This window comes from Neltuma alba, unplaced genomic scaffold, assembly GCF_004799145.2.
Source record: "Neltuma alba isolate B1F8T4 unplaced genomic scaffold, ASM479914v2 tig00010922_pilon, whole genome shotgun sequence".
NCBI lineage: Eukaryota > Viridiplantae > Streptophyta > Magnoliopsida > Fabales > Fabaceae > Neltuma > Neltuma alba.
The window spans coordinates 99,614-121,376 of record NW_021635698.1 but is presented as its reverse complement, the minus strand read 5'-3'; the positions used below and the strand labels follow the sequence as shown (position 1 = coordinate 121,376).

Here is a 21,763-nt window from a genome sequence, read left to right as displayed (position 1 = left end):
TCAATTTATCTTGTTTTTCATATTTATTATTATTTTTTCAAGATAATCTTTGTAACAATAATAATTCTAATCAATACATTTGATTAACAAGGATATTTTTGGACAAACATCTATTTATTATAAATACTTAACAAAACTAATTTCATTCATCTACTCAAATTAGTCAATTAGCTCTTATATTAAGGACGGGAGGTAGTACTAAAAAGTCTCAATGATAAGTGAGAAGTTGTTATTATCTATTTTGGAACCTTTCATTACAGGTTACTTACTTATCATTGAGATTTTTTGATAATTATGTTAGTTCTTTAGGACTTTATTGCAATTCTCCCAAAAATTAGTATAACGTGATTTACATTTGAATAAGTTTTTGTAAAAAAAGAAAAAACAGTTTGGCAAATTGAAACTTATTGGGATAGCATCGTTGAAAAACAGGTTAGATGTAAGATGATTGAAAAAAAAAACCAATTTTATAAAAAAAATATTATAGAGATATAATTTGATAACTTAAAAAATATTAAAATTAAAAATATAATTATAAAAATAAAAGGAGTTAATGTCTTATTGAGAAACATTTATAAATACTTAAAAAAATTTAATTAGATATATTCAATATATATAAATTACAAATAACAAAACAATAATTAAAAGATCAAATGTAGCAAAAAATTTGATCAAAAAGTCTTATTTAGATAGTATAAATAGTATAACAAGAGAGAGGAGAGAGGGCTTACTCACAAAACAAAGGAAAAAAAAAAAAGCAAAAGAGAAAGGAGAGAGGGAGAGTAAATTTAGAAAAAGCGAAATGATAGGTTTAGAGAGCATGATAATAGAGACAAGGGGATCATAGCCTAATACAACTAATTGCAAATGCCAAAACAAAATAGTTTTAGCCTCACCCCAGGTTAGGGATCAAGGTAATTTTTGAGCTGCCAATAATTCCAATAAAAGAAATTTGTCTTACATGCATTTTGTCCTTTAAATGTATGTTTGAGATGGTCCAATGCTATCTCAAAAATAGCCTAAGCACTTGTTTGGATTTTTGTTGAAAGGAGAAAACGCGCATTACAATTTACAAAACATGGGTTTGTGGGACAGTTGAAGTTTTTGGCTTGTTTGAGTTGGCTTTTTGTCCAACTAACTTTTGAAACAAAAGTTAGGTGCGGTGCAAAGTTAAAAATTGTCACAGAAGTTTGGAGTTCTTTAACTTAGTGCTTATTACTAAAACACAAAGTTTGAAATTGTATTTCAGCACCCTTAGAATAACCAATTTGGTCCCCTTAGAATGCACTGAGTTTAAACAGTTTAAGAAGTGATAATGTGAAACTATCTATTTACATCATATACTATATCTGTTCTTGTATTTGTAATATATACTAAAGGGCCCCCATGGTTTTTCTTTTTAGAGGTTCACCTGGCTTCAAATGAATAAAAGGATATTTCAGCCACCATGGGGTATGGGACAAAGACAAGCGTTTTTCATATATGAAATCTTTTTTTAGAACATCTGAAATGTATTTGCCTTGATTTATGAAGAATCCAGATATGTTTCTATGTATTTCCAGTCCCAAAAAGAAATGAATCTAACCCAAATCTTTCAAAGCAGACGTGGCCTCTCTTTATCCATTGATTTCACTAACGGTCATGATTCATTCACCCTTGCTTCAGAGAACTTTTGGGCGTGCCTTTCTTGAGCGTATATATTTGTTGCCAAGAACAAGAGCTTGTACGGACGTGCCTTGGCATGTCACATTTGAACAACATAGCCACCAAAGTAGCCAATCTCAATCATCTAAGACAGCTCCATGCCCACCTCATTCACCATTCTCTTCACTACCAAAACCACTGGGTGGCTTTATTGCTTTCCCACTGCACAAACCTGCTCGCACCATTCACCTATGCTCGTTCTGTTTTCTGTTCTGCTACTGTACCTGACCTTCATGTCTTCACTTCCATGCTCAAATACTATTCTCAAGTTGGTGCCCAAACTGAAGTACTTCTGCTCTACAAACATATGCAATCACTTGGTATAAAGCCTCCTGGGATACCCTTTTTCCCAGTTTTGATAAAAGCTGCAGGAAAAGCCAGCTTCATGTTCCATGCTCATGTAGTGAAATTGGGTCATGTTGATGAGCGTTATGTGAAGAATGCGATCATGGGTGCGTATGCGAAACATGAAGGTATTGAAATTGCTTGGAAGGTGTTTGATGAAATGACTGAGAGAAGTGCTGCAGATTGGAATGTGATGATTGGTGGGTGTTGGAAGTGGGGCAATGAGGAGGAAGCTAGGAGGATTTTTCATTTGATGAATGATTCTGAGAGGAATGTTGTTACTTGGACCACTATGGTTACTGGGTATGCCAAGTTAAGGGATTTGGAAAGTGCAAGGATGTATTTTGACAAGATGCCCGAGAGAACTGTGGTGTCTTGGAATGCAATGTTATCAGGGTATGCTCAAAGTGGAGCTCCTGAAGAGACTTTAAGATTGTTTGACGACATGCTTGATTCTGGGATGGAACCAGATGAAACAACATGGGTTACTGTTATATCATCTTGTTCATCTCTTGGGGATCCCTGTATTGCTGAGTCACTAGTCAGAAGGCTATACAGAAAGAAAAATTATTCAAGTTATTATGTGAGGACGGCGCTGCTTGATATGCATGCAAAATATGGGAACCTAGAGGCTGCTCGGGACATTTTTAATCAACTAGGTATGCATAGAAACATTATCTCATGGAATGCCATGATTTCTGCATGTGCAAGAGTAGGGGATTTATCGTCAGCACAATACCTCTTCAATGAGATGCCAGAGAAGAATACTGTCTCGTGGAATTCTATGATTGCTGGTTATGCTCAAAATGGCGAGTCACTCGCAGCACTGGACCTGTTCAAAGAAATGATCTCCCGTAAAGATTCAAGACCTGATGAGGTGACTATGGTTAGTGTTATCTCTGCTTGTGGACATCTTGGGGCACTAGAGTTGGGTAATTGGGCTGTGAGCATCCTGAAAGAAAATCACATCAATCTCACCATCTCAGGATACAACTCTATAATTTTCATGTACTCAAGATGTGGCAGCATGGAAGATGCCACAAGAACATTTCAAGAAATGGAAACCAGAGATGTGGTTTCCTACAACACATTTATTTCAGGGTATGCAGCCCATGGCCATGGACATAAAGCTATAAATCTACTGTCAAAAATGAACGAAGAAGGGATTAAACCAGATAGGATAACCTATATAGGAGCACTAACAGCATGTAGTCATGAAGGATTATTATTAGAAGGCCACAAGGTTTTTGAATCAATTGAAGTTCCTGATGTAGATCACTATGCATGCTTGATTGATCTGTTAGGCAGAGTGGGTAAACTAGAAGAAGCAATCAAGTTGATTTCAACCATGCCAATGGAACCCCATGCTGGAATCTATGGCTCCCTTCTAAGCGCTTGCCGAATTCATAAACGAATCAAACTAGGGGAACTCGCTGCAGCAAAACTGTTCAAGCTTGAGCCACATAACTCAGGCAATTATGTGTTACTATCAAACATATATGCTTCAGCTGGTAGGTGGGAAGATGTTGATAAAGTTAGGAAAACAATGACAAAACAAGGACTGAAGAAATCAACTGGATGGAGTTGGGTGGAACATAAGGGTCAAATGAACAAGTTCATAGTGGGAGACAGATCACATGAAAGGTCAGATGATATCTATAAGCTTCTGATAGGTCTAAAAGTTAAGATGAGAAATGCAGGATATGTAGCAGATAAAAGTTGTGTATTAAGGGATGTTGAAGAAGAAGAGAGGGAAGAGATGGTGGGAGTTCACAGTGAGAAATTGGCTGTTTGTTTTGGTCTACTAGTTAGTGAGATGGGGACAGTAATAAGGGTAGTGAAGAACTTAAGGATATGTGAGGACTGTCATACAAGCATCAAGATGATATCTAAATTGGAGGGAAGGAAAATAATTGTAAGGGATAATAACAGGTTTCACTGTTTTAATGATGGGCTTTGTTCTTGCAAAGATTACTGGTAGGGAAACATATTGTAGTTTTTATAGTTTCATTCAATTTTGAATTTGATCATTGTAATTTGAAAATTGATAATTAAATCACTTTAATCCACATCATTTTTCATTCAAACTTTGTTACGGTATTTTTTTCCCTCGATATTTTGTCGTTAATATAAAATAACTTCATTATTTATATTTATCATTTTCATCGCCATAAGTCATGCATGTTTAACTTTTGTAAAATTTACCGAAATGATATTTAAATGGAAATATAGAAAAATAATAATATCATCTTCCCTTATTGGTAAATCTCCACATATAATATGATAACTCTTTAACAAACAGGCCTACTATTCATCCATAAAAAGCACAGCTCATTCCTTTAATTTACACAACACACAAGATATCCTAAAACTTCATTGCCGATACTATTAAAAAAAAAAAAACATAATTTTTGATGAAGTTGAGTCACCCATCAAGCGGCTTCTAAGGACATAGCCTTAGTCAAAACTCGAATTTCTTCAGTATTCCAGCATTAAAAGGAAAAAAAAATTGGGCAGCGAGAGTAAACGAACAGTATTAACATCACCCCACGCCTGTATCAAACATTCTTTTGACGCCTCACATCAAAAGGTATTTGAAATTTTTTTCACAGCAATCAGTAAAGAATTGTATGTTTTAACTGCAACTATGATCATAACCGCTGCTCTCTCACCAGAATTCAAAATAAACATGGGAAAAGGAGAAAATTTCTAGCTAGTCTGGCCACAACTTGTGATCAGTGTTCAACAGAAAGAAAACCACAAAATGGCAAAAAAGAAACAAAACTCCTGCATCATCTCAGCACAGCAGATGAATCTTGGGCGTCTTCATGGTAGCTCCATTTAAGCAATGCTCAAAGTTGGAGCCTCTTAGAAAACTGAAGCCAAAGATTACTTCAAAGGGTCTTCATGCTTGAAAAGATGATATGCAGTTGTGACTGATATCATCTATCAGGTGTCAGCATCCTGCTTTTTCATTTCTAAACTTTCAAGCCTTAAAATATATCACATGAGAATAAAGAGATGAATAACAAACCGTAACCGTACGCAGGCAATGCTAATTAGGCTGATCATCAGCACTACAGAATATATTGATGACAACATCTTTGTAGGCAAGTTTTACTTCAACAGACAATTCTCAAAAAGATTAGACGAAGTAGGATTTAGAAATTAACATTAGCAAAACTTGACATTCTGTCTGCAAAATCATTAAAGTTCACATCTAGATAAATTTGTTATCAAACATTCTGAACCTTGTCTGTTTTGTTCAATCAGTGATTTAGAGCTTCTAGACTCTAGCCCTTTTGTTGCTACAGCTTGGGCACTTGTACTGCTTAATGTGCTCAGCCTTAGCAGGAGTAATCTTGACACATTTTCCATGGAACCATCTCTCACACACGTCACAACAGATCCAGAATTCATCAGTTGCATAGTTATCGCCACATGCCCCACACGTTGCACCTTGTTCGTCATCTTCATCTTCTTCTCCACTCTCATCGTCTTCTTTGGGTGGTGGTGACATCTTCACTACCTTGGCCTGTGACTCAGATTGGCGAGACTGTTGGAAGGGAGCACACAAACAGTAAGTAAAACAACACAAACACAAACACAAACCAAGAAAATGTAATTGAATACTGTGAGCCACCTTCCCACTTGATTTGCTTTTGCTACCATTGCTATGAGCAGCTGAATGATCCTTTGATTGCTTGGCACTTCCTGTCACAACTTCAAATATCGTTGGGAGATCATTTATCATTTGAAAAAGCCTTTTCCTGTATATAACCATTTGAACTAAAATTAGAAGCATATCCTTCACCGAGTAAACTGTAACCTAGGTGGGGAATCATACACAAGCATTAATTCCCCCGCAGATGCATAAATAATATAGCTTTGAACAGGCAAGACTTGCAAATAGTTTCTTCAAGCTCATGAAAGATCTAGCTTAAGACCACAGAAAACAGTTAGCTTCAGAAGAGTGCTACTAAAGTCAGGCCATCATATAATGCTTTCAAAACAGACGATATAGATTCAAACAACTAAATGGCAACATAACCAACTCCATAGGCAATTCACAACACATCATAAAAAATAAAACTACCTCCTAAACGGGCAACGGCACATCAACAAAGTCATTCTACATAAGAGAACACAACATTTAATATTAAGTATTAATTATTACTTAATTGTCCCTAAAAGTCAATCTGCCACTCTAACCAATGCATAATTAACTAATCCTCTCCCTAATGCAGCTGTAGGTCAGAAGAGGAAATGCCTGACTCTTACCAAATAGCTAATAGATGTAGCAGAGGTACAAATAAGAAAGCACCCAAGGTAAGTAACTACATATCTCGGAGAGAAAAATATACCCTTGAAGATACAGAAATTCCTTCCCACATTTACAGATCAGAGAATCGCAACCGCACAAATTTTTTTTATTAAAATTATGAAACAATGTGTGTATCCCCAGACAGAATAACCTGGTGTATCCCCAAAACATGTGATGTAGGTTTGTAATCTGGAAAGGAGAAACAGGGAAAGAGGGAGAGGAACAAGTGTGTGTATCCCCAGAAAAAAGAACTTGGCGTATCCCCAAAACATGTGATGTAGGTTTGTAATCTGGAAAGAATAAACAGGGAAAGAGGGAGAGGAAGAGAGTAATAGGAAACAGAGAGGGTAAGAGAGATGAGAAAGAGCTTGCTGAATATCTTCGCTGAACATTTCACTAGGGATCAGAATCATTTACACAGCCTTGTGTGTTCCTATTTGTAGACATTCCCTGTTCTTCACAAGTAACTAATCCCATCAGCTAAGTCCGTCATTTACAATAATACAACAGCATCCTTCAACGGCAAAGTGATAGAAGATTTAAAGGGGAAAAAATTGAGTTGAAGTGACAAGCACAATCAATATGGATCCAGACCTAATCATAACATGGGCTACATTTGACAGTACGTCGTTAAAAGAAGGCAAGTTGACAGATCACCACGCCTTAAAGTGAAATATAATAATATTCTTTACACTCTTGCTTTTCATTCATGTAACAGGGCATTTAGTTACAACTTAAAGTCATACATTTTACATTACAATATTTTACTCAAAAAGAAATCCCAAACATAGTTTTATTCAGAAGTTCGAAATTGGATTGAAGACTTCAACAGTGCTACATCCCCATCATGGCATCACCCCATAATTATAATTCAAAAGCACACTCAAAACTTTAAATATCACGTAAGCCTCAAAAGGTTCCAGGTCCCATGAGGTCAAAGACATTAGTGAAGGGATCTATAACATGAGAACAGTGTCAACAAAATAGAAGCTACACTAGAGAGCAAATAAAATAAATGTTTTATGTTATTATCCAGTTCCTAAGATAATATATAGAAACATAAAAGACAAGCAAGGTTGAGAATCCACAGAACAAAGAGAAGCTAACAAGTTATTCTTGTAATTAGCATAAATAGGCACGAAACAAGGTCTTCTATGATTCAATATTTACAGTTACATAAAGCACAAAAAGCACTTAAACGAAGAATCTAAAAGCAAGTACTAAAATTGAATTAGCTCAATGATGTATCATCTCAATTATTCCATGAGTTATGCTCACCCATGGTGATGTTTGTCTGTGCATATAACAGTCTTATTGATACTTACATAGAACAAAATATTTAAGATATTGAAAATATAACAATAGATCAGCTGACTGAAAAATTCCTTCAAAATACTACCTCCAGTCTGAAATATAAGATCCACATTGTAGTGCAATACTGGAGGTAGTAATTAATTAATATATTGCATAATTTGTTTCACTATATACATTCCGCTTTGCCTGAAATTAAAAAAAATTTTAAACTAAGATGTGCAAAAGAAGTTCTGGCCAGCAAAAAAAATGTACAAAAGAAATCCAGAATTACGACTACACAAAACAAAATGAATATGGGAAAGTAACGTTTCAAGGCTTCAAAAGAATAAAAACATGTTACATAGTAACATAATAGGAGTTACGACCCTTACCTCTCATTCTTACCAAAGCCAAATCGAGCACCAAAATAGAAAGCAACAGCAAGCAGCCATGAGTCACTGTGAACTGCAACAAGTGATAACCAGTCCTTTCTTGCATCCCATCCCTAGCAAAGTTTATAAAAGCTGGCTCAGGAAGTTCAGGAGGCACTTCCTCAACTGGCAAATTCACTTGCCATGTTTCATTAGGAAATCCATATAGACACAAGTTCTCCTTCTCTACCAAAAGAACAATTTAGGATTAAGAAATAACGCACTGTATCCAACAAACACCGTAAGAGTATCAAGCATCAATTTCTCCATAAGGGACTGATGGTATCACAGGGAAGTAAATATTAAGAAGCCACTAGAATCACTTAAACTTTAAAGAAGAATCCATAGCATCAACAATGCTACTAGTATAAAGACAGAGGAGTCTTCAGCTGCCAAATAGAATACAAGCTCCCAGGAAAAAAAATAAAGATAACAATGGTGGTATGACATGCAATTATATCTTGTTGCATCGTGTTAACCAACAAAATTATTTTGGATAGTTTAGAGCAAAATGAAAACACTACCCCACGCAGTGCTCGAGGGTCCTCCAAAATGACACCGAGCAGAAAATATTCTTAACCAATCTGCCAGGTCGGAAATGGTAGGGAGAAGTTCCTCAGCAATCACTGAATCATGGACAAGTATTTCTAGAGAGAGCCCTCGCTACAAGTATTTATTAAGCGAATGCTGTGAGCTTGTGCCAGAGTAACACAAACAAGTACCGAAGCTTAAAACCACGAATGAATAGCTTAAATTTCACACTACTCAAGACAGCCCTCGCTACAACCAGTAGGCACACGTACCAAAGTGAAACAAACATGAGTGAAACATATGCTCTAAGAAAATCACCTACAATCTATGGAGGATGAAATCCCAGGAAAAAAAAAAGGGGGACAAAAAACAAAAAAAAATAAATAAATAAATAAAGGAAAAGAATATTGAGGTAACCCACCAGGGTCGCACTGCTGGTAGAACTTTTCGACATCTGCAAAAAGAAAGACAACAAAAAGCTCAGAAGAACAATATGAGTAAAACAAGAACTGTACAAGACTTTTCTTGATTATCGAAACTCAGAAGAAGAAGAAGAGAGCGAACCCGTAGTAAGGGCCTTAATCATTCCAGCTCTTCTGCCCTTAAAGTCGCTAAAAACCTCCTCTACTGTTCGAGGTATGGATGCGACGACAAGCCTTCCATAATCACTCAGAACAGGAAGCACAAAATTTTCGAATTCAACTATTATATACGCCCAACCCAAAAATCCCAGTTCAAATTCCAGTAAAGAACTACAAAATGTTCCTTCTGACGCAGAATCCCCAAATAATTCAAGCAAAAAGCAAAATTGAATAAGTTTTCTGTCGCTCGCAATAGTTATAGGCCTAGGGTTTTTTCTCCTCTTTTTTACTCAAACTCCAGCAGATTTGGGGAGACGGGACACTGCGGATCCAAAGAGAATCTAGAGGAAGTGAGGAGAGGAGTGATCGAAACGGAAAAGAAGCATTGCAGAGACATAAATATAGACTTGAGAAAAGAGTGGAAGCTTGCCACTATGGCGAGTGACGAGACAGTTGGGTTTTCTCCTCCTGCAGACGACGGATTCGAGAATGAAATAATCTCCGAAGCTAACCCAAATTAAATGGTTGACTTAAAAAATTTAGATAATTTTATTTCCTATATATATTTAATATAAAAATTCTACCAAAAATCCTAGTATCATATTAGGGTATGTTTGGATTGGCGTTGGGCAAAACTGACTTCTAACCCAATTGACTTTTGTAACTAAAGTTAGAGTAAAAGTCAGTTAGTATAATGCAATTTATGTTTGGATAGATGCTTTTAAAAAGTCAGTTGAAAAAGTTAAAAGTTGTTTGGATGATTAATAGAAAAGTTAGTTTAGTTGTAAAATACTAAAAAGGATATGGAGTAGTGTTTGAAATTTTATATTTTTATTGTGATAATAATTTAAAAGAACACATAAAATTATTATGATAAAATATAAATAGTTTATTTGTAAAATTATAAAATAAAAATATTTGTTAAGGAGAAAATTTGAAATTATTGTAGATAATTAATTAAATATACATAATGACAAACATGAATATAAATTAAAATTTATTGGTCTCTAATTAAAGTAAATAGAATCACATAACTAATTAAATCGTAAGCTTTGGCACAATTTTTACATAAGTCAGTTAGAAAAGTTGATCCAGATTGTGTTGGATAAGTCAGTTAGAAAAGTTACTTTTTTTCATAAGTCAGTTTAGAAACGAAGCTCAATCCAAACAATCATCTGAGCTGCATAAAGTCACAAACCTCAGTTTCACGCTTTCCGTGTGCTTTTGGCATTCCAACTACAATCCAAACGAACCCTTAGTATTTATAATTCATAATTTTTTTAAGCCGGACATGCCATTAAATAGTCATCAAATATGATGGTAAAAAAAAAAACTCATCAAAATATCAAACTCAAATTATATTGGTTTACTTATTTTGTATAATATAATATATACTTCTTATTTTAGAGATATTATTCAAATGAAAATTATTTTTTGAAAAATTATTAATTTGTGGCCCAGAAAAATTACTACCTCCGGTTCTTAATATAAGATTTTGTTTGATTTTTATTTTGGTCATAAACATAAGACGCTAATCTATTTTGTTTCTTATATTTATACATTTTTTCTAAGATAGTCCTTCTAACAATAACAATTCTGGCCAATACACTTGATTAGTAAGAATATTTTAGGAAGACAACACTTATTTATTACAACTAACTAACTTAATTCTTTCCTTAATTTTTCAAATTAGTCAACTAGTTCTTAAATAGGACTGGAGGTAGTATTATTTATATGCAATATAAATTTTATAGGAAACTCATTAAATACATGAATAATTTTCTTTAAATTTGATGCCAAGTATGAACTCATATATATTTGAATATAAAAATTCAAAAAAAACTACCTCCGATTTTTAATATAAACCTTATTTGAGTTTTATTTTGATCCTAATATAAGAACCCAATCCGCTTTGTGTCTCTCATATTTATACATTTTTTTTTCCAAAATATCCCTTCTAACAATAATAGTTCTTGTCAATACACTTGATTAGCAAGGATATTTTTGGAAAGACAACACCTATTTAGAACAAATAACTAACTCAACTTACTTCTTTAATCTCCTCAAATTAGTTAACTGACTCTTATAATTAAGACCGGAAGTATTACTATACTGATCTTCAAAATAAATTTGGATGGTAAAAATGATGTAATAAGAGAACAAGAAGAGCAATATTAATCAATGTGATTTCTTTGATAAAAGACCTTTTAATCCATCTGTGGTTTCTCTATAAAAAAAAACTAACCTTTCCATTAATATTTGTCAAAACTTTTGATATGGGACTTCTTCACGTTTATACCAATGATTTCAGGCGTAGATTGTATCATTGGTCCGAGTTCCAAATGGCCTTTAGTAAGACATTACATTGCTAGCCCAATTCTTTGTTAATTATTTATATACATATATTATTATATAAATTCATCATATTATTTTTTATCCAATTATTATACCACTGATTTTACTATTGTTCAGAGTGGATGAATTTTGTCTCGCTAACTTTTTCAACTTGATACTGGGTTTGACTTTTAAATATTAATATATGCCAAATCCAACTCAAACACTCCTCCGGTTCTTAATATAGGACTCAATTGTTAAATTAGTTTTGGTCCTAAATATGAGACCTATTTTTCATATTTATCAGTTTTCTCTAAATTATCCCTATGAATACTCCCTTAACTATAATCAAGTAGAGAAGAGAGGATATTAAAAAAGATGATTATAGTATTTTAGGAAAATTATGTTTATTTCTTGTAATTAACTAACTGAGTGCCTATTTGGATCAGTATTGCTGATCCAAACGTGGCTTAAAATACAGATAAGCCCGATTTAGTTAGGAGGTGTTGTTTGGGAGGACGTCTGTTGTATTGGGCTTATGAAAATTTAAGCTGGCCAGTCGTACGTTTAAAATAAGCCAGAGAATGGAGCTTATGAAAAGCTTATTTTGTCCCACTTCTGCATTACCTTTCTGACACACTCAGCAAATTTTTATTCCCTCTTTCTCTCCCTTCTGCATTATTTTTTTCAGAGCATTTTCTCTAAAGTTTTTAAAATTTAATTAACTCAATTAATTTCACTTCTTCATATTAAATTAATTTAAATTTATTGTATTATCTCAATTCATTTTTTTCCATGTTTCACTTTATATTTAAATTATTTTTTATGATTTCTCTAAAATTTTAAAATTTAATTCACTCATTAAATTTGACTTCTTCATATTGAATTCTTTTAATTTTATTGTATTATGTGAAATTATTTTTTTAATCATGTTTCATTATTTATTAAAACTCACACCCATTTTAGTCATTTTACAACTAAACTTACTTTTACTCAACTATAATCCAAATAACCTTTTACCAATCTTACTTTTGCAAATTGGCTTTTTTGAACTTCAATCCAAACATAATTCAGTTTATCTAATTTAGCTTATATCCAACTTCACTTTTCCAAAAGCCACTTTTCCAATAAACTACTTTTCCAATCACTAATCCAAATGGGCCATTACCTAACTTTCTTAATCTAATCAAATTAGTTAAATGGGTCTTATATTAAAGATCGGAGGAGTACTTATGTTTAAATAGGCAAAACTCATTTCATATTTTCATTAGAATTAATTGGCACTCTTTTTTTTTTAGCTATGCATAAACATTCTCTTTTTATGCCATGCAATTCTATTTAAAGTCATATGGCAGAAATTTAAATATTAGTTTATTATGTTATGAAAGATTAGTCGCCTACGTGTACTGGCACTCAAATCATGATCAAACGACATGTAATTTGCTCGCACGCCGGATCCCACTTCTGGGCCTACCCCGCTTATTCCAATTTCGCCGGGTCGAGTGTCGGATAGATCCGGAAGCAGGGGGTTTAGCGGTTTATGGAAGACTGGGAAAATGAGACGCTCTAATTTGAACATCTTTTCCAACATATACACACGAACAAAATCAAATCCCAAACTGTACATACCAAACGGGGTACACTTTCTCGTTTCTTGCTCTCGACGGCGTGACCAGCTGCGGCGGAACAAGCGGCGAACGATGTGGGACACGGGATGCAGAAGACACAGAAAAGACGCAGGAGCAACTAAAGGCGTGTGATATTCCTCTGTAGTTCATCTTTTCCTGGTTCGTGTAGGGGCAACGAAGGCAATTAAGCATATAACCTGGGGCTTTGCAGGTTCCTAACGAGCCACCTCCCTCGCGGGTTTAATAGAATAGTTGTATGATTAAGTCAAGTTCAACATTTCAGGGTGATAGCTTCCACCTTTAAAGGCTTGTGGTGGAGCTAGTGGAACAACTGTAAAAGAGCCTAACAGTGGAAGTAAAAAGTTGAGATTCGAAGTAAAAATTCAATCTTACATCCTTTTGGGGCCATTGCTTTATTGCATATGTGGCATAGTAATATCACCATGCGACTTGTAGAGAAGCACTTCTTGGGTTGATCATCCGTCGATGTAAAAGCTGATACTCGGGATGTCTCATTTCTTGTTGGGAGCCATTTTGGTCCGGAGGCTTAATGGTCTTGGTCTACTATGTAGACGTGCTGCTTTACAGAGGAACTTGAGTAACTTAATATCTGATTCTATCAGAGACAGGCACTCCTTCGGTGCCAAAATTATCTTCGGTATGTGATGAATCCTTCTTCCCCACGCCCCTCCGTTTTTTTTTTTTTTTTCCTGGTGTATGCTTCCTGTTCTGTTATGAGACCGCAATTTCCAAGAGTAATTAAAGATCATGTTGTTTTTGGGAGGAGATGGGTTAAACTTATTTGATGATTGACAGCTTGTTGCTTTGCAGAAAAACCTTTTAATCGTTTGCTCATACACGGCTCAGCAGCAAACTATTTGGATTGCAATGGTGGCTTGATTATTTCAACTATTCGTACTTCTTGTTCGGTTCTGCATGACAGGGGATTTTGTACCCTTGCTGGGGAGAAACTGATTGAATCTGATTTGCACGCTACTGAAACTGAAAACCATTCGGTGAAGTCTTCTGCTGACTTAGATGATGGTTGTACCACGATAGGCTGTTTTGAGAAGTCTTATGATGATTCTGGTGATGGTTTAGTGACCAAGAAAACATATGAAAAACCGGTGGATTTCACTAAAATCGAAATTGCTAAGCTCCCTGTTGTTATGATCATCGGTCGCCCTAATGTAGGGAAGTCAGCATTGTTTAACCGGTGAGTACTTTTTTTGGTAGATCCTTAGTTTTCTGTCAATTAAGGCAAGATACACAACGTTGAACTCTGATCACATTTTTGTGTGGATGATAACTTTTAGTTTGATCCGGAGGAGGGAGGCTCTGGTATATAACACACCTGATGATCATGTTACTCGGGACATACGAGAAGGGGTTGCCAAGTTGGGTGATTTACGGTTTAAAGTGTTAGATTCAGCTGGATTAGAAGCAGAAGCGACTTTGGGGTCAATCCTTCACAGAACAGCAGGAATGACTGCTAGTGTATTATCTAGGTCTCAGTTTGCAATCTTTCTGACAGATGGAAGGTTAGTTTTAAATATGAATTGCATATATATAAGCCTTTTTGCATGAATTAAGTTGTCTGATTGCTGTCTGGCTTGATGATCTGCATTATACTTATGGGAGCTTAGGCGACCATGTGCTATGAACATTAAAACTTAAATATATTTGAAAACCAGAGGAAAAAAACACTTCTGTATTTCATATTTTAAATGTAACTGACGTCTTGTCACCAATCCTTACAATTTTGAATTGCAACTCTTTAATGCAAAGTGCTAATTCTGATTTTGCTTGAATATTTTTTCCATTTATTATTGACTTTTCTGACCAGATTTGGACTTCATCCTCTTGATTTGGAGGTTGGAAAATGGCTGCGCAAACATGCACCTCAAATCAAACCTATTGTAGTGATGAATAAATGTGAATCACTCTTTGATGCTAGTGGTTCTCTTATGGCAGCTGCTTCTGAAATGTTCCGTTTAGGATTTGGGGAACCTATTGCCATATCTGCAGAGACTGGGTTGGGTTTGCCAGACTTGTATCAGTCTCTTAGGCCTGTTCTGGAGGATTATATGCTTCAAGTCTTAAATGGTAAGATAACCCCAGTTTTAGAGTAGATTTTCCCATCTGATGATGAAAATGTGATTACTACGCACTTATTATACCTGTTAATTGAATAGGTTTTAAACTTTGATCACTATGTGATGTATGTGTCTTTTCTTTTCATTGGAGCGGGTTGTTTGGCCAATAATGTATTAATCATTTTTTTATGAGATGATGAATATGCAAATTTGATCTCATCAAGTTTAATTGTTGCTTTGCCATCTTTCTGCCTTGAATTCATTCAATTTTGAATAATTGTGCATGAAGGAACTCAGGATGATAGCCACGGTGAAGACAGCTGTTCCACTGAGGTTGATGAAAGTAAAATTCCATTGCAGTTAGCAATCGTGGGACGCCCCAATGTGGGGAAATCAACCTTACTAAATACATTGTTACAAGAAGACCGTGTTCTTGTGGGTCCTGAAGCTGGTCTGACAAGAGATTCAATCAGAACCCAATTTGAATTTCAAGGCAGAAATATTTATCTTGTATGTACGCATTAATTTCCCTTTTGTGTTGGCTCTAGAGTTGTGGTATAATTGGAGGAGGTGGAAATATTTCTGCGAAGTATGAACCTTGACTCTAGTTATAGGACACGTTACTTTCTTTATACTTTTTATATGTTCTTGTGGCATTAGATCATTTTATAATCTTCAAAACATGGTACAATAATATTTACATTTAATTTCTGGTCATTCAGGTGGATACCGCTGGGTGGCTGCAGAGGACAAAACAAGATAAAGGGCCATCTTCCTTGAGCATCATGCAATCAAGAAAGAATCTGCTCAGGGCTCATATAATTGCTTTGGTACTTGATGCTGAAGAGGTATGCCAAGTATACTGTGGGTTTAGGTTTGAGCAATTCAACTGTAATGTTACCAGACTACAATTGGCATGCAAAGTTGCACTCTCATGAGGTCTATCGTTTATCAATGAAATTTTATTGTTTCCGTAAACTCATTTATTGCTTGAAAGGTTCTACCTGATTTGATACTCAAATTTTGCTAATTGTGCTTTGTGTTATCTTTTCAGTTATGCTTTTTCTGAAAAACATGCATGTTATTCAGTATCTTTCTTACTGTTTCACCCATTTGGTGAACATTGTAATGTGGGTGATGTGTGAATTAGGAATAACCGTATATAGGCTAGTGGTTGACTTTTGCTAGGTGAATGACCAATCGGATTGTCATATCCTCACTGTAGAATTTCATGATCTAATATGTGTCTCCCTTTCTATATGCTTATCACATCCTTTATTAATAAACTTATCCTGCAAATTTTATTGGCTAGATTGCAAATGCCAGACGAAGTATGAAACACGCTGAGGTAGTTATTGCTAGACGAGCAGTAGAAGAGGGACGTGGTCTGGTTGTGATTGTGAACAAGATGGATCTTCTTAGAGGGAAGCAAAAATCTTCATTATACAAGAAGGTTATGGAAGCTGTTCCTCAAGAAATTCAGACAATTATACCTCAGGTTTGTTTCTAATAAACCAAATGTTTGATATATTTAAGATCCATTGTTTTGGCTGTTTGTAATTCTGACATAAGAGAGAGGGAAAGAGAGGAAGCTAGAGAAGAGAGACAGCAAGATACCGAGAAAGAGATATAAGACGGAGACAGGAGAAACAGGGTGATCACATTTCCATTTACCAAAAGCCTGATTACAATCAGTCCCTAAGCCATCTATTTATAGCCATTAGCTCCCAATGGTCATCTCTCATTATTAACCCAACTAACCCTTAACTAACTTCCTTTATTTGTTACAATATCATCACATTGCCTTGAAGTATTATCAATTTTTTTCATAGTTGCCAAAATCATATATTTGGATATGCTGTTTAAACCTCATGGTTCAAAAAGAAGAGAAATCTCATGTCCAGAAAGAAAGAAAGAAAATCCGTCCAACAGTCTCTTTCCATCGCTCAAATCAACCACACAATCTCTTATGTCATTTCCTAATTTTCTTCTGAGACTCTGACCATTTGGCAGATTGAACATAATTGACTCAAACAAGGAAAAATTCTTACTTGTGAATCTAGGTGTTTTCAATCGGAGGGAACAAATTAATAGTGAAAGACTCTCTTTCTAACTGGCTTCAAAGAGAATGCAGAAAATGTTTATCCTCACCCTTGTCATTCACAACTCTCTCAGGCACGAACTGTTTGTAAAGTATATAACGTTGGGTCAGAATTGCTGAAAAATGACATTGGGGATGTGTTAGTGCTGACTGTGGAAGCCTTGCGCGTACAAAAATCTGTTAGTACAATGCAATTTTCTTTAGATGGTGAATTATGATGTGCAAGCTTAGATGGTGTATCTAGGGTTTAGTGCTTAAGTATAACTGCCGTTTTGTTTTTGTTGCTTTCATATAATGAAGTTAGACTATGTAACCATTTTGGTATCTCCTCATGTGGGGGATGAGTATTATTTTACCTTACCATTCAGTTTTATTATGGTTTTGTGGTGACTTTTGGCTATTGTCTGCAGATAACAGGAATCCCAGTTATATTCACTTCAGCTGTGGAGGGGAGAGGCCGGACAGCCGTCTTGCGGCAGGTTATTGATACATACGAAAAATGGTGTTCAAGGTTACCTACAGCACGCCTGAATCGTTGGTTGCTTAAGGTAAATATTAGGAATTATATGAAATTATTCATAGGTCCCTAAGTTTAATCTTTTTGTAATTATAATCTATCACTAATGCATTGTTTAATATCATTGGAACGAAAGAAAAAGAGCGGAAGAGAAAGGAGAAGAAAGGATAGAGAGAGTGTGGACGAGTTAGTTACCATTTTGTTTGGCATGGTACAGTGAAAAAATAGACATTTTTCATCTCTTATCTCGTTTTATCAAGGAAAAGGAAGGAAATACACATAAATATGTTAGATTACTTTGTCATCTCCCTGTTAACAAGATAACAAAAATGGGATTTTGCCTTTCGTTTCATTTGCTTTCCATCCTAACAATTAAATGATGTATTTTCATGTGACATTGTTAATAAACCTGTCCATTGCTTTTGTTTATCAACATTTAATATCTTATATTGGTTTTATTAGGTTATGAGCCGGCATTCTTGGAAAGATCAAGCAGCTCAGCCGAAGGTCAAGTATTTCACGCAGGTCAAGGCACGGCCGCCGACGTTTGTTGCATTCCTGCGTGGAAAGACTGAGCTTTCCGATACAGACATAAGATTCTTAACAAAATCCTTGAAGGAAGACTTCGATTTGGGTGGAATTCCTATACGGATCATGCAGCGGTTTGTCACTAGGAGAGATAGTAGTTGTAGCAGTGGCAACAACAGCCAAAAAAGCAAATCTGTTGGCAAAATGGTTGAAAGAGTCTCTTCTGAAAAGAGAAGCATGTTGGTTGAATGACCAATTTTCAACCCAATATACAAATATGAAGAAGCGAAGTTGTTAGCAAAAATGGTAGAAAAGGTCTCTTATGAGAAGAGACGCACATTGGTTGAATGTCAATTTTGAGCCAAAGCTGCAAAAAGAAGGGCTGAGATTAGGTTTTGTTTTTCTTGCCAGAGAGCTCAGATTAGTCGGATGCTTACAATGTATTTGCTTCGGTCCTAAATATAGGATATTTTAAATTCATGCATATTAAGGAAAGATGGTGCTAATCTTAAAAAATTATCCCAACATTCTACTTTATATATTTCTAGATTTTATCATTGGACCTAGTCCTAGAGGTTAGTTCTGGTCAATCAGCTGACATGCGAGAGGGGCATAGTGTCAAAGATAAGGGTGCGTTTTTTCGGCCTGAAAGATAAGGATGGGTTTGGATGACAAATTCTCTAGAAGAATGTATAATGCTCCCTCTTGGACTGATGATAGAAGCCTTTTTAAAAGAAAATTTTTATTCTTTTTATAAGACCTTTTTTAATGAGTATTAAATATATTTTTTAATACATGTTCATATTTAGTGAGGGTAGTGAGAAAATATAAATTAATATGATATTAAGATTTAGTATAAGTAATGAGAGAAGACAGTTTTAATGCTTTTAATTAGTTTTATTGATAATCAGATTTATAATTTTTTGAAATTATTTTTATTGATTGCACAAATACTACGGGGCTATTTCAATGAAATGAATGATATTTTCATTGCAAATAATTAAGAAGGATATATTTAAAAAAATTAATATATTAATTTTTATAATATTTAAAAATTAGGTGTAAAGTTGCAATATTTGTACGTGGAGAGAGTATTAAAAATAAATTATTGGTGATATTTAGTGGGGTTGACAAAAAGGAATCACGGTATATTTCACATCTTCAACCGTCTGACACATATCCTCCTACGTACTACGTAGTACTGTAAAGGAAACACGTAGGACCAGATAATAGGTAAGATATTACAATTTCTAAACTTCTAGAACGAATAAACTTCACCGTATTTAGGTTGAGTGTTGGAATATAAAATCACAACTTTTTCTCTTCCCTTTCTTTAGATTTTCCTCTCTTCAAGTATATATTACCTCCGTCTTTAATATAAAATTTCGATTGATTTTTATTTTGGTTTTAAATATAAAATTTTAATCTATTTTGTCTTTCATATTTATATTTTTTTTTCAAAGTGGTCCTTGTAATAATAGTAGCTCTAACCAATATATTTAATTAGTAAGGATATATTTTCAAAGTAGTCCTTATAATAATAGTAAGGAAATACAATACCTATTTATTACAAATAACTAACTTCACTTATTTTCTTAATCTTCTCGAATTAATTCGCTAGCTTTTATATTTAAGACCGGAGGTAGTATTTTTTCCCTATTGATCACACCATTTCTATATATTTATTCTTTTTTAATTGTTCTCTAGAAATTTTGACAATTATTATCCTCGTCACTTTTTTTTTGGCCAACATAAATGAAGAAATCACTAGATGAAGTAAAGTTAATTATATAAAGATAGGTGAATATTGTCTTATTTATGCCCTTACTAATAAAAAAAAATGAAAAGATACTTTTTATAATTTATTTATGCCGTTGATCTTGTTTTCTCATACTTTTAGGGAAGATAATTTTTCCGTGGATTATTTAACGAAACTCTCTCATAACATGAAGACTTGTTTTTGTGTCCTTAATTAGCGCTGTCTGTTGAGGGATGCTGATGAGGGATGTTTGACTTGGATTGGGCTTGTTTTGTTTTCTTCAATATAAACGGCATAAAGTACATTATTGTGTACCGAGAAAAAAATAAAGCACATTATTGAAAAAAGAAAATTTCAACCAATAAGGATTAAATGTAGCAGAGTACGCTAACTTCTTACAACAATATCTTGAATATGATTATCTTCAACGGAAGGATACATGTACCTAGTCAAAAAAAAGAAAGAAAGAAATTTTCAACTAGTATAAGATCTTATGCTGTCTCTGATTTTTAATATAAAATCAAGTTAACTAAATTGAAAAAATTAAAAATCTTAAAAAGATTATTTAATTATAATATATGTTATATGATCTCTTCAAGATATTTATATATATCATTAGATTACACCAATTTATAAGCTGAGCAAATTAGTTTGGAAAAAACAATAAATATAATACTTTATAATAATTTATTTAAGTCTTAAATTATCAATTGGGTTTTATTAAGAAGCGGAACTAATATTTAGGGTTGAAGGTAATACTCGTAATCATAAAAATTTTAGAAAATTTCTTATAAAATCCAATAGCTTGAGCTTGATTGTATAATAAAAAATTTCTTTTCATTTAAATCTTTTTTTTTTACGAGCCATTTCAATCCCTATTTCTTCTTCAAATTCTTTCAAACGTTACAACTCACAAGTCCTAACCACTTAAAGTTACACACGCATGTATGTATGATGTATAATCAATTTATTAACTCATTCAAAAAATGAAAATTGGAATCAAATACCCTAAAAATTACAAATAATAACCCAAATTACATGCATAAATTAAATGCCCATAACAATCTACAAATAATATATTTTATATGGAAATAATTATATTTGTTTTAATAAATAAAATCAACTTGTTGTATTTTTAAATTTTCTTTTAGGAGTGTTTTTGGGATAAGAACAACCCGAGCTAGATTGGATTGGCAGCTAGACGAGAAGTTAATAGTGAATTCAGTCTTGATCAGTTCAACTTATTAATACCATATAATGCTGAAAGAAGGAAGTAATAATTTATCTTTCTTGATAATAGAAATATGGGTTAAAGTGTAAATTAATCTTAAAATTTTTCAATATTCGGCACTTGAAAAAAAATTTTGCTGCAAATTTAACATAAGAATTTAAAAGGGAAAATCCCAAAAAGTGATAGTTAAATTTCAAAATTTCAAATCAGTACTCGTTACTACACTCATAAAGAAAATGACTACATTCAAAAAGCAAATGATAACCCATTTTTATAGTAATTCCTGATTTGGCATTTTGAAATTCAATAGTAACTTTTTTGGGATTTTCCCAATTTAAAATCATAATAATATTATCTTTA

At 34.0% G+C, this 21,763-nt stretch overlaps 2 protein-coding genes and 1 pseudogene across 2 annotated transcripts; 2 read left to right on the top strand and 1 right to left on the bottom strand.

The window, feature by feature from the left end:
• Window positions 1–1,741: 1,741 nt before the first annotated feature.
• LOC114759959 (pentatricopeptide repeat-containing protein At1g14470-like) lies at window positions 1,742–4,136 on the top strand. Its single transcript, XM_028949203.1, has one exon. It carries the CDS (start codon window positions 1,742–1,744, stop codon window positions 4,028–4,030), a length of 2,289 nt encoding a protein of 762 aa, XP_028805036.1. The 3' UTR covers window positions 4,031–4,136.
• A 964-nt stretch (window positions 4,137–5,100) lies between these two features.
• Window positions 5,101–9,664, bottom strand: LOC114759951 (PHD finger protein Alfin1-like; annotated as a pseudogene).
• A 3,453-nt stretch (window positions 9,665–13,117) lies between these two features.
• On the top strand, window positions 13,118–18,975 carry LOC114759950 (GTPase Der). Its single transcript, XM_028949194.1, has 9 exons — window positions 13,118–13,829; window positions 14,003–14,387; window positions 14,488–14,712; window positions 15,018–15,277; window positions 15,557–15,777; window positions 15,990–16,115; window positions 16,580–16,765; window positions 17,779–17,916; window positions 18,348–18,975. The coding sequence occupies exons 1-9, from the start codon at window positions 13,679–13,681 to the stop codon at window positions 18,663–18,665; spliced, it is 2,010 nt and encodes a 669-aa protein (XP_028805027.1). The 5' UTR covers window positions 13,118–13,678; the 3' UTR covers window positions 18,666–18,975.
• Window positions 18,976–21,763: the final 2,788 nt, after the last annotated feature.

Excerpts from the sequence above, each read along its gene's own strand:
- LOC114759959 (XM_028949203.1), top strand. The coding sequence starts at position 1,742 with ATGTCACATTTGAACAACATAGCCACCAAAGTAGCCAATCTCAATCAT.
- LOC114759950 (XM_028949194.1), top strand. The coding sequence starts at position 13,679 with ATGTCTCATTTCTTGTTGGGAGCCATTTTGGTCCGGAGGCTTAATGGT. Across the intron at positions 15,278-15,556 it reads TATGCTTCAAGTCTTAAATG|GAACTCAGGATGATAGCCAC; the intron begins GTAAGATAACCC and ends TTGTGCATGAAG. Across the intron at positions 17,917-18,347 it reads TGAATCGTTGGTTGCTTAAG|GTTATGAGCCGGCATTCTTG; the intron begins GTAAATATTAGG and ends TGGTTTTATTAG.